A 14,365-nucleotide genomic window follows, 5' to 3' on the forward strand; every position below is an offset into this window, starting at 1 on the left:
GGGGAGGAGGGTAAAGTTTGTGTTTTTTTGTTTGTTTGTTTTTTTAACAGTTTTTTGGGGGCATTCCCCCCTGGGTACACTCATAAAAATTAGTATGTGAAGGAATGAAGTAGGCCACTACACGGTAATATCCTGTATTGTACTTCGTGCTTATATGGACGGAGTAGGGAGAAACAAAGTTGGCCAATTTTTGGAGTTTCAGTTTTTTGACATAAATTGCATTTATTTTTACGACAAACATCAATAACTCAGCCCTAATCTTGCCTTCTACGAATATGGCGCGATTTGCATAAATGTTACCTCGTTGGAATCTATGGTCTATAAGTTCCCAACAGTGTATTGAATCATGACTCTGTGATAATTAGGTGGTAACCAGAGTTCCCAACGTGAGAATCTACAATTTTGTTAAAATCCCTGGCGGTCGTCTAAAGGTTAAGGAAAAGCAAAAGATTAGATTTTCTATCTTCACATTTTGTATCTAAATATGACGATGTTCGCATTTTTAACTCAGAAATTATTTATTTAATTATTTAAATAGCTTCAAGAAGGTTTTAGATAGAACATTTTCAATGTAGATTCTGTTATGTTGATGACATTTTATGCATTCGAGTATATTGGTAAATTTCTCTCTAATCGCGACTTGATAAAATTCTAAACATATTTTCTTCACAATATTTTAGAGAATGTTTCACACATAATGCTTTTAAATTTTAGAAAGTCTTTAATATTAAATCTATAAGTTTTATTCAATTTTCGGTTAGGGAAAATTAGTGTATTACTATATTCTTACCTGAACTCGGTATGTTCACCTATGTTTATGTATCATAATCATAATTTATTGCATCCGTTCATCGCTATACAACGAAATTGGACATATCAGTTATATACATAAACATCAGGGGCGCCCGAAGAAACTTTTCTGGGGGGGGGGGCATCCTCAATGGTTGCTATACTACGTCTGGTATTTAATATACATGATTTGCGATATTACGTATACATTTTCGTGAGCCACGGAGGGCTGCCCCCTTCGGGCGCTCATGATAAACATATATACTATTATTACATATGGATTCTTCTAGATCAGCATTTCCCAACCGGTGTACCGTGAATGGGCCACTGGTGTGCCGCGAGGAATCGAAACAAAATTATTAATTTTACAGCAATCAAATTGCAAAACGTAGGGAAAAATGTATATTTGTATTTCACATTACTATGAAACTCTACTATGAATCTACAATTTTGTTTCATATCGTGTTACTATTCTGTACATTTCTAATGTTGAAAAAAGTATTTGTTATCATTGTTATGACCATTATTGCTTCTTTATTGTTGCACACTATTTTGTAACTTGAAAATTTAAAATAACATTCAATAATTTCGACAAATTACCTAAATTGTATTTTATTTGTATTTTAAAAGTAAAAGAGATTTGTTTGTTCGTTCGTTATTTAGTGATCTTCCTTCTTAGTAAAAGGTTGGATACAGATTTTAAAAAGAAAGCGTATTTTTAAAAACCTGAGTCCAATATTTCAGTGCAATTGTTTTCTATTTTTAAATTAGAATGAAAAATAAGCATAATGATTTACCACGTGGAAAAACCAGTAATAGACCTTTGTTCTCTGTGAGAAGGAGATCAGTAATCACAGAAAAAATACCACTGTGTTTTATATTTACAAATAGTAATATCTATAGGTGTGCCGCGAGAATCCAAGTAACACCCGTAGTGTGCCGCAAGTTGAAAAAGTTTGGGAAACGCTGTTCTAGATTCACTAATTTACCTTATTGTACATTTAATTTTAAACATACGAATTATTTTGTACATTATTCGTCAAGAAAGTAAAAGCATCGTTCTATGAAGGACCTTCTAAGTAAGATTCTAAAGCTATTTACAGAGACCTAATTTTTTATACATGATGGAAGTAGATTGTATAACAGAGTGCCTTTGTGAGTAACTGATTTATTGTATATATTTGTTCTATGGGAATGCAAGTGTATGTCTGTCTTCTTTACTTCTTGTGTTGTGTCTGTGAATGTCTTTGTTCACAATAAATTCACTACTATATTTTTTTCTGAAATATATTAATATTTCGAACAAATACATTGAGGGAAGAGTCATTATTTTAAGTTCCTTAAAAATATTTCTGCAAGAAGAGTTCCATTCTACTCTTGCTAGTATCCTTACTTCGTTTTTCTGTAGCCTAAAGATGACAAGACTTTTAGGTGTATTTCCCCAGATCATCAATCCGTATTTCATTATAGAATGGAAATTTGCGTAATATATACACTTAGCTGTTTTTACATTAATTTTATCTCTTATATATCTAATTGCATAACACTGTTTGCTTAACTTACTTCTTACATATTCTATATGAGGTTCCCAACTGAAATTATTAGATATTTTAACTCCGAGAAAGGTAGCACTTTCTACATATTTAACTGTTTTATTATTTATTCTTATTATTGTATTGGCTTGATTACTTTTAATATCAAAATTTAAGCCACATGTTTTATTTGCATTAATAATTAGATCATTTTTATCTTATTAAGTTGCTTACTTTTAAAGGTTTCTAGTACTCAAAAATTGGACTTTTCCCTTTTTTCTTCGAGCATATTATAATAATTTTCTGAATATTTTTTTAAAAAATCCAGTAAATGCACGAAATATAGTATAATAATTCCAAATATGAGTATCTCTAATGTAGTGAATAGATGTAACACACTAGAAACTTAAAAATAAATAAATGAATAAATCCCACTCACTCATCTAACAACGGTATACTCATTTTCGGAAGTTTCGAAAGAGTTTATGACACTTGCCCAGAGTGACATTTGCACGGAGATGAATTTAGTGACAGTTGCCCGGAGAGGTAAATGACGTAAGATTCCTTAATTTTCGATGATGATACTCGCAAGGAAGTCAGGGAAAGAAGCGTTAACATTTATAATAGGTTCAAATAAGTATGTATATTAAAAAAATCTTTTTCATAATTTTCATTTATTTAAGAATCATTAGTTGAAAAGTTTAAGAAAAAATTTAAGTTGGTTGCCTTGTTGACTTTAAAAGTCGACTTTAAAAATTTAAGGAATCTAATGTCATCCATGTTGTTTACGCCCTTCTACCAAACAAGGAACGTCAGACCTACGACAGATTCTTTGCAGCTATCAAGAGCTACGTACCTAGCTGGAATCCCAAGTCTGTAGTTACGGGTTTTGAAATTGCAGTCATTTAACCAATTTACTCTTTGTTCCCAGCAGCAACGATATCCGGTTGCAACCATCATTTCAACCAGTGTGTGTGGAGTGGAGAAAAGTACAGGAACTCGGTCTAGTGACTCAATACAAGGAAAGTGCAGGAGTTCGCCTTCACGTTCGAATGTGTGCTGCACTAGCTCATGTACGACTACACCTCATTGACGATGGCTGGTTATGTATCCAAGAAGAAACACCAGAAAATGAAAGTTTACGATGCTTCATCGACTATTTCGTCGACCAGTGGCTTGAAAGCAAAAGTATTTCAAGATGTATGTAAAATTGTTCTGGTAGACGCCACCGAACCAACAACGTCTTGAAAGTTCGGAACAGGAGGTTGAACCGTTTGTTTTCAAGGGCTCATCCAAATGTATACTCGTTAGTGAAAACACTCCGAGAAAACTCTGAATACCATGGCCACACTTACGACAGGGTAGCTCTCAATCTTAACGTCAAGAGAAGAAATAAGTCTGCAATTACGACTGATAAGATTATTAGTGAGGCTTTGTGTAAACTTGAAAAGGATGGAAGTCTAAAGAAATTTCGGAAAACAATTGCTCATATTCAGAAGTTAGAGTAATGTAAATTTGTATATAATATACGTAAAAATGGACGAGTTTTTATTGGAACAAAAAGAAACTGAAAAGTAAGATGGTCTTCGCTGGAATCAGAAGCAAGAAAAAATGACAAGCTTTGGAAAGTGAAAAACAAAAAATATGGGGGACGAAGAGAGATTACCTCCGCGTGATGTTCTCTGGAAACGACATTTGTCGGCAGAAAGTCTCTTTCCAGGCAAGTATCGCATGGCAAATTGTGATTCATCCAAGGTCATTGGGTCTAGGACAAGTGTCCGGGCAACTGTCACTCCGGGGAAGTGTCCCGCACCCCTTTCGGAAAGTGCTTGATGTTCTAATAATAGTTAGTAGTAATAATATTACAAAGGACTTGTTCGCCGAGCTTATGTGTCAAATCGAACAAATTGTACACCCCTCCTCCCGGTCGAAAAAAAATTTTGCCTTCAAGCCTATTTGTTTAGTATGTTCTTAGAAGAGTATACTAAGTCAGAGAAGCAGGGATAGTGTGGCTACGTTTTTTTACTGTGGTTATATGGAAAAATGGAAAATGTGGTGTTAGAATGAAGGGATGGACCAAGAACGAACGAGAAAAACTGTTTGAGGTACTTTCGTTGATTCTTCATCAGACGGGCTCGGAAAGAAATAGAAAGAAAAGGTTAGTAATAGATGGACGTCATGTACCGTGCTATATTGGATTTGAAAGTTAAGTAATACTATTGCCAAGCTCAAAGGAGAGAGAATTTAACGTACAATTTAATGCCGTAAAACTTCCCGTGGCTTGATAGTCAGTAAGAGCATAACATCGAATATTTATGTATGTTAAAATAGTAATGAAGAAAAGTAAAATAAAATGTAAGATAACATTCTAAGAAATAATAATCGTATATATATATATATATATATATATATATATATATATATATATATATATATATATATATATATATATAGTGTGAACCTGAAAGATATACACAAACTCCGGGAGGTGATTCGTGACATTAAAATAAAACAAAAAGTCCTCATGCAAGTTGTCGAATTCCGCCTCGTGTACAAGTGACAGGGGTGGCAACTTAGTATCGGCAATTGAATCCTGAGAATTGGAACGGAACAGAAAGATATGCACAATCTGCTAGAAGTGATTCGTGACATCAAAACTAGTTAAATGTGGCTACGAACATCAGGAAAATGGTACATTAGGCAGTTGCGCAGATATATCCCATGCCGTAAATGTCGTCAACATCTAGTGGCCCACTTGCCGGTAAATGTCGATCATTCCTATAGCAACGCGTCGAAGGAAGTGTGCCACTGGCGGCAGGGTTTCATCGAGTCGAAACATATATCTCGCGTCAGGGTGTTGAAGATACCACCGCGTAGCAGCGAAGACTTCATTTTCGTCCGTGCTCTTTCGATTCGTTGCGCAGAATCGCGAAGAGACTAACACGAACTATCGCCAGTCATGTGCATGGGGTTATTATTATATATATTATTTTTTCCTAACGATTGTTTCTGAAGTGAGCTCCGGGGGTCAAGAGTAACCCCTACCCCTACATAATAAGTGGAAAATATTGAGATGAGTGCGTATAATTCTATGAATTTAGATGGCAAATGTCGCTGTTGATTAGAAAGTGAATATGGGAGAACTATGAAATAAAGTAAATAAAAGCGCGTCATGTCGAGCGGATTTTATCTAATTTCAAACTGTTATCGTCGAATATACACGGTTACAGAAGCACTCTGATTAGCCAAATTAAGAAGACGTCTACAATTTATACCTCTACAAGCGACCTTTTTCTTTATCACCTACGTGGTCAAGTCGAAGAGCACGTGCCTAATAATCAAAAGGTTGGTGGTTCGCGCCCAGCCCGGGGCACTTTTTTCTTTTACTTTTTTAAAGTGTAGTTTAGACTCACCTTAATGTAAACAAATTACGCAAACATATTTATAATAATAGCCGACCAAACATATTTTGGGGGGTAATTTTCTTGTTCGTTGGCGTTTCGTAACGTCTCTGACGCTGGTGAGCCGATGGTGATATAATTTTCAAAACGGAAGTGGGGCCACCGCGGATTGTCGCTGCGGCACCGCCAATTTTTTGCCAGATTTCTTTAGTTGCCAATCAGTGGTCCGCCGACACTTACGGCATGAGGTAATTTGTGCATAGCTTTCTATTTCATTTCAATTGTCAGGATTCAATTGCCGATATCAAGTTGGTACCCCTGTCACTCGTATACAACCGAACTCGACAACATGCAAGATGACTTTTCTTTTTATTATTTTGATGTCATGAATCACTTCCCGGAGTTTGTACGTATCTTTCATTCACTCTCTCTCTCTCTCTCTCTCTCTCTATATATATATATATATATATATATATATATATATATATATATATATATATATATGTGTGTGTGTGTGTGTGTGTGTCTGATTGCGTAAGCGATTGAGTTTGTAAGTTACCTCATTACGCGATAAATACTGAGTTAATTATTGATATTACTTGTCAATTATCGGCATTGGGATGAGGGGGAAATGGTTACATATAAAAATAATCGAAAACGATCGATATTGTTGTCTAATCTATACTTTTTTGGATCGCTGAGATGAATAGTAACATTGCGATGCCGTTTAAATGCAAGTTCAGCCCCCATCGGCATGGGAGGTGATAAGGGGTGCGGGTAGGGGTGGGAAAGCGGTGACAATTTGAATTTTTGATATTAAACTTTCATTGAAATGTATAACCGAGCGAAGTAGCTCAAGTGGTAGAGCGTTGGCTTCGCATTCGGGAGGTCGCGGGTTCATTTCCTACTGTCGATCGTCCTGACTGAGGTTTTCCAGGGTTTTCCTCAGTCCTACCAGGCAAATGCCGGGATAGTACCTACTAAATAGGCCATGGCCGATATCTTTCCAAATCCTTTCCATTGTTATTGTTGTTAAAAATGGCCTCTAAGCTGTATCTGGTGATTGTTAAATAAATAAATAAATAACCTAAGTGGAAGTATTTCAAATCCTTTCATAATCCTACTCTTCCCTACGAAGAAGCGGCATTTCAGCTAGTTTTAGAAATACATTTGAATAAGGTAAAACGTAGTGATAATGTGCATATGAAAACAGATACAATATCGTAAAACAGATCTAATTTGTAATTTCTAAAAGGAATACAAAATAAATCAGAAAAGAGTAAAAAGGAAATAAAGATACGCGATTATTCTAAATTTAATTTTACATTGCATAGAAACGATTTCTTTTCGCGTCTCATGCAATTAGCTTTCAATAGTTCAACATTAGCCGGAAGCAAACATGCAGATAGAGCAGAAAAGAAAAAAAAAAAAAAAAACACACAACGAAACTGCAGACATAGGATGGAAACACACTGAAGAGAACGTTCTCATCACAGGCAATTGATTTGCTGAGATAGGGACGCCAGATCCTTCGAACAACGCCGAGCGAACTTACAAATAGAAGCAAGGACTTGTAACATTAAGCTTTTTACCTCGGTATCTCAAACTCGCAACACCTCTGTGCGCGAGCTACTCCGATTTGTGTTATTTTGTTATCCAAGTATATATGAATCTGAAGAAGAAAATACCTAAAATGAGAAAAGGACTATCATAGACTTTTAGGGTATTTCAGATCCTTAGAAGACACCCTCGTGGTCCGCCCAAACGAGGGAACATCACCGAAAACTTCGCCCGTAAAGGAAAGAAGGAAGAGATGATTGCCTAGCTGTCTACGATGCTGGAGTCCAGACTCATAATTGGTCGTCGCCCAGAGCTAATCTCCAATCAATTTAGATGCTTGATGGACTAAAAACCTTCCCACCTCAGTTTTCGGACTAGTGTCACTTAACAACATTCAAGAACTGTGTATTAGTGATGTGCTAGTGTGTGTTCATACAGATTACTACGAACTGGAATGGATGGAACCAAAGCCGTAAGTAGTATTCATTTATTGGCAAATCCGAGTCAATTGCAGTTTCTATACATATACTCTCCATTCTGCTCTCGTGTCTGAATGTTTCCTTTTAGGCTGTGTTGTTTCCAATCTAACACCAACCCAAAATTTTGTCGGGAAATTAAATTTCAAATTAGATTCGTTTTAAGAAACAAAGGCACTCGCATTAAAGCCTCACACATTGCCTTTACTGTGAATGAATGTTTCCTTTCTACTCGCTCTTTTCCTCCTCGAAAACTGTGTACCTTCATTCACCCCAAAATGCTCTCCCAATAACTTAAAAATGAAGATACGTTCTAGGTTGCAGGTACGGAAACCTCACCTAGACAAGAACGTTTAATGTGCGCTGTGCCCTGAGACCAGGTAAGACTCAGGAGCATATGCACACAACGATATGGTACAGAGATACCTGTATTAAAGATATATGTTATACGAAAATAACGTAATGACGGTTTCACTATGTATACTTCCATTAATATTTCACGAATGTACTATACACTTTGATTTATAATGTAAAGAAGCTTGTCCTCCTCAAAGCTAAAGATATTATGATTCATCTCAACTAGCAAATCTTCATCTGTCTTTTTTTGCTTCTTCTATTATAATCAGGGTTATTTGCTACCTTGCATTAAAAAGCATTGTAATGTATTCGCTTATAATCAATTGACTATTTAAACCTACCGGACGAGAAATTGTCACCCCCGTAGAAGTTACCTAATATTAGGTAATACTGCCTCTGGCCTGGAGAAGAAAATTTTCATCCCAGGTAGGCAGGGAGTAATCCACACCCCCAACACCCCCTAACACCCCCAAATTTCTTTACACACCCCTGGATGGAAAAGGAATACTCCCCTAAATCCAATTGTATCAATCAGTATCATAGGTTATTTATTACATCAAGTTATAAAAGGTTTAGCGTTTAGGAAAGAAGGCAATATTCTTATTTATGTAATTCACTTCAAAATACGAAGCGACCTCATTCTCATATACGGCTTCAAGAACCACATAACCTCATTGTTTCGGGCGGTGTTTTGATCAAAACAATTGACAAAACAGACCCACTCATAATTACCCTCTTGGACTTCGCGGTCGTTTCCGAGAAAAGAGATTGATGGACAGATGCAGATGACTGAAATTGGCAACGTCTTGAGCGTTCATTCACCTACCTGCTCCTCAATAAGGAAAAATGTGACAATATAGTGTGGAAAATAGTATATATGCAAGATAATCAAATTGAAAAGTTGTAAGAACTAGTAAAAAATTGACGTTATTTATAGTTAGTATAAATAGTGAGACTGCCAAAAGTGCCCAAATATTTCTGTATTTTCTTCAAGAAACAGTCTTTAATTTAAGACGAAATGATATTTCTGTTGAGTGTGGAGTACAACTTGCTCAAGTACGGAGATGGGGAATATCATAACTCAAGATCAGGTGAAACATTTTTTTTTAATTGGTTTATTATTTAGCAGGAAAAAAATAACGGATTTGAAGTTGGTTTTCTCTTTGTATTAATATGAAATCTTTGAACTTAGTTTCCTATTGGTGTTAATATGAAATTTTATTTTAATGATCCAATATATAGAAATTAATCTATTACAAAGTGTAAAATTTTTGGGCAGATTGAGCTCTATAAATGAAAGCTGCGAGGGAGGGGGCAGAAGCGTCATTTCAGACTTCTGTTGAGGGGGCAAGAGCACCACCGACATAAGGTTTTCACCTCCTGTACTAGTATATTAGTAGACAATCGATTAGAGTATATGCAATTGCCCCCTCCTGCCCTCCCTAAATGACGCCTCTGGAGGGGAGAACATGGAACCAGTTACTCTGGCTAATAGTTGCGTAACAAAATATACTGTTTTCTTTGAGTTTGTTTAAAAATGTATATCACTATTCTGAGAGTACCCCCCCCCCTCCCGAGTAAAAATTTCTGGCGTACTTACTGCTGATAGGGATAACTTTACACCTTCAAGATTTTTTTCGAATGGTAATGAAGATAGGAATAGGAACTGACTTTTATTTTCTATAACCAAACTACAAATGAACTTTTATTTGAGTTAAAACAGTTTATGAAACACACTTCTCTTTTATATAGGGTGTTTCAGTTAAAACGTCCAGTGCTTATAAGTCCGAAACAGCGGAGAATAAAAAGATGAAACAAAAACTAAGATAGGAAAATGTCATAGGACACATTGCATGGTGTTGTTGTGGTGACCCCCAGGGCCCTCCTTCAAGGGGGCCCAGGGGCCAACTTCAAATTTTCAAATCGGAACATGTATTGAATCATACCTCATTTAATAGTCCTTGAAAAACGAAACAACTTTTGTAGAAAACAATTTTCGATTTGGGTTACCGTTTTCAAAATGGCCGCAAAAAGTTGGTCCTGTTTCAGATAAAACGTCCAGTGCTTATAGACATAAATCAGAAATGGCTGAGAATAGAGAGATGAAACAAAAACTGAGATAGGGAACGATAATAAAGCATATCAAGTAATGTTGTTGTGGTGACCCTCGGGGAACTCCGTGAAGGGGGCCCAGGTACCAACTTCAAATTGATACAGGACTTTTTGCGACCATTTTGGAAACGGTGGCCCAAATCGAAAATTCTTTCCTACAAAAGTTGTTTCGTTTTAAAAGGACTATTGAATGAGGTATGATTCAATACATGTTCCGATTTGAAAATTTGAAGTTGGCCCTGGGGGTCACCACAACAACACTATGTGATGTGCCCTATGATATTTTCCTATCTCAGTTTTTGTTTCATCTTTTTATTCTCAGCCGTTTCGGATTTATAAGCACTGGACGTTTTATCTTAAACATATATATATATTTAAGTATTCGTGCGGAAAAGACAATGATTTTATCAGGATCACAGTTGTATGATATGCATGACTCCCGGTCTGGTGGGTCAGTTTCTAACGCTATGACTCGTCATTACAGTCCAGAGTTCGTTGACCTGCAATCTGTATATGGAGCTTCTTCAAACGAAAATGTTAATAAAAATGTGTTGAAATGGTAATTCATTGGCTGTAATTGTGGACAAAACGCAAGGGTACGCTGAAAAGTCTGGGAAGGACCTTCAGTGCACTCTATAAAAATTCTGTTGAAGAATGTAAGAATTCTAAATAATTTCAACATTATGTCTGGAATGATTAAGTCATAAATGTTTACTCCAATGCTAAGGTCTGTGCACCCTTATGGTTACGACTGACTATGAGGTTTGTTTAGTTTCTTATTAAACGAAATCACGTTTATTTATGTTTGAATACATTACTTACCATCGTAAACCCATTTTTGGTCATCCAGTCTGTAGCCTAGTCCATGGGATTGAACATAGAGCCAGAAATAAACGGTATCTCCAGGTTTTAAGTTAACTCTCTTATCTTCGAACACCCAACGATTACCAGTTTTCTTTACTATGTCTTTGCTCATAAATCCAGCCTCCAAATGCTCCAAAGGTTTATTTACGTTGCCATGGAAGGCGAACAGCTGAATGCCAGGCTCATCTGTAAAGAAAAAGAAGTAGCATTTTGTAATTCAAAGAAATTATCAGAAAAAAGTAATAAAGAACTTGTACGATGGTATACACATTCAACAATTATAATTATCTTTAAAAGAAATCTATACATGATATAAATGAAGGTGTCCATAATGTATTAATTTAAAGTGTCGTTCAAATTTTAGGGCTTCGAGAAAAGTTAGCCTCAGTTTATACAGAAAGATATTCTTTCATTGAAATTAACTGGATGTTTAATGTTTGATTTTTGTCGTTTTTTTATTCAAATCTACTCTTGCTTTATTAAAATTAAATTCTGTGATGTATAATTTCAATATTTATAAATCAAATATTAAATTTATATATGACAACTGTTACGTACACAGGTTTCCAAATTTAATACGAAGATAATTAGGGGCGTCATTTCAGTCTTCACTTGAGGGGGGCAAGAGTACCACCGACATAAGACTTTCACGTTTTGTATTAGTATATTAGTAAACAATCGATTAAAGCAGTGATTCTCAAACTTTTCGATAACGCGGACCCCCTGTTCATTAGGAAAGTGATCTGCGGATCCCCTTGCAACGCTCTGAAATTTCACATGGTATTAAAAATATACTAATTAGAATTACCACTGCCAAGAAAAAGATCAAGAAAAATAATGCAATAAGTAATTTATTATAAAGATACATGGTTGTTTCCTAGTAAACGAAATTTCAATTGAAAATACAGTAACTTTCAAGACTGAAAATCAGTCTTTTTTTTTTTTTTTTTTAAGTAATCCACTTAATAAAAAGTGTTCTCAAATGTGGGGTCACTATTGTGAGAAATTAAATTATTTCTGTTTTTCCATAATTGCATCTGTAATAAGTTTTGTAACCATCAATCTTAGGTCCTATTCCACATTAAGACGATTTCGCTTTAAGTTAGGGATGCGCTCGAGTCGAGACATGTCTCGAATCTCGACTCGACTCGACTCGAATTCGAGTCGAGATTCGAGTCGAGACACACTTTGTAAAATTCGAGACGAGTCGAGACAAACGTATTTCTCGACTCGAATTTTCGAGTCGAGACACGAGTCGAGTCGAGACGGCTCTTAAAAATCTCGACTCGACTCGAATGTCTCGAAAATCTTTCTATAATTTTTAATATTATTTTGAAGAAAGTATTCACTCAGAAACAGCCTTGAAACCAATTTCAGCTTTTATTCCTTCAGAAAGGTACAGAACGCATAAAATTAATAGTTAATCTTTAAAGATCAAGATTTAATTTTCAGCTCAATTCAGTTAATTAGAACTAATAGTTAATGTCGTTGTATTTGGTTGTACTGCAAATATAATGATAATAATAATAATAATTGATTATTTATTTTGTGTAAAAGTATTATCCGTAGTCTAAATCTAGTTTGTATAAAACTATTGCGATAAAGTGAACTTCATAAATTCTCTGAATGAGCAGTTGGAAGTCTATAGTAATTTAGCATAGTTATAATTATTGTGTTTTCGTTCCCATGAACGCAATAGGGTTACGTAACTTCTGGATTATTCGCTTGCCCAACTATTCTGAGGCTTTAATATGTTGCAGCATATCACGAGCTACGGATAATATATAATGTAACATTTGTTGTAAATCACATATTATGATACGAGACTATTTTACATAGTATATCGTATCTAATATAAATAAAATAAAGAGTTTGTTTGTGTGTTTGTCTGTCTGTCTGTGTGCGACCTGGGGACCAGACGAGTGGACCGAGAGTTCCCAAAATTTGGTCACGGGTACCTTAGTCCAGGCCCCAGATCAAGACGAAGCGTTTCTTTTTTAATTTCGAACCAGGGGGTCTCGGGAGGGACGTTTACTGGGACCGACCTGGGGACCAGACAAGTTGACCGAGAGTTACCAAATTTTGGTCATGGATACCTTGGTCCAGGTCCCAGTCTAAGGCGAAGCGTTTTTGTCAAAATTGAAACCAGGGTGTCTCAGGGGGGCGTTTAGCGAAACATGTAGTAAAAGTAATCCAAATTGATCGACATTAGTGTCAAATCCATAGTTTTCACGGTCGCTGAGATCAATGGTGACACTTCCATCAGCGATGACTTGCAAATTCAGCTACTACTGTATGCGGGCCGGGTGTCAGCGGGTGAAGAATACCGAGACATGTATAAATAGCCCATATTGATTGATACTAGTGTCAAATCCATAGTTTGCGCGGTCACTGAAATGAATGGTGATACTTCCACAGGTGTTGACTTCCAAATACAGCCCCCATGCGAAGAATGGGTATATTAAGCTAGTATTACAATAAATGGACTGCTTGGATACCAAGAACTAGTACAGATAAGTATCATTCACTTCTATGAATAGGTATTTTTAAAAGGATTTTTGTAAACACTAAGTTATAAAACAATGAACTACATACAGTAGTTATGGTTTTGGTTCCCAACATAAAAGAAATATGGATTGTTCATGAGATATTGAACTTCAACTTTCACTCCTGGAAAATTTCAATTTTGGAGTTAGGCCACTTGGCATCAAAGCAGTTCACTGTAAGATAAATACATTCCGCACATTAGTAACATAGTTGTTCAGGGGCCTTCGATTTCCATCCTCTCAAATGAAAGCTGAACGATTGCTTGATACATGCTGACCATATAGGAGAAATAGTGTATTAAGTTTTCGAGTTTTGGTGCGTATCCGTATTTACACTCTGATATAACTTTAAGTTCACACTCAAATCGAACTAATTGTTTAATGCATTTCGAAAGCTTTAGTTTTTATGCAGCTCATTAAGGAAAATCTATTTCATAATCGTAACATTTATGTACTAAGAAACTATGAACGTAAAGTGGACTCGACCTAGCCCCGTGTCCGCTGTGACTCAGTAGCACAGCTCTCAACCTTGGTGTGTGAGGACTCTGATTCTGTATATGTGTGTGTGAACTCCGCGGCTAGTGTACGCGTCTTTGCCGTGGAAGACTCGGGTTCAATTCCCGGCGCGAGCTCATGTAGTTCGGATTCCACGTTAATCAGTAGGTCTACATTTCATATATCCTCGCTGCTGAAAGAGACGGTAAAGTCAAAATCAACTCAACCATATA

At 36.0% G+C, this 14,365-nt stretch overlaps 1 protein-coding gene across 1 annotated transcript in view; it reads right to left on the bottom strand.

Moving 5' to 3' along the window:
• LOC145675833 (beta-1,3-glucan-binding protein-like) overlaps positions 1–14,365 on the bottom strand; it is a 66,591-nt gene that overhangs the window by 38,505 nt on the left and 13,721 nt on the right. Inside the window, exon 2 of the mRNA XM_081746574.1 lies at positions 11,050–11,277. Coding sequence (XP_081602700.1) covers positions 11,050–11,277 — 228 coding nt within the window. The remainder of the gene's footprint in view (positions 1–11,049; positions 11,278–14,365) is intronic.

Source organism: Thermobia domestica, chromosome 18 (assembly GCF_964235325.1).
Source record: "Thermobia domestica chromosome 18, izTheDome1.hap1.1, whole genome shotgun sequence".
Taxonomy (NCBI): domain Eukaryota; kingdom Metazoa; phylum Arthropoda; class Insecta; order Zygentoma; family Lepismatidae; genus Thermobia; species Thermobia domestica.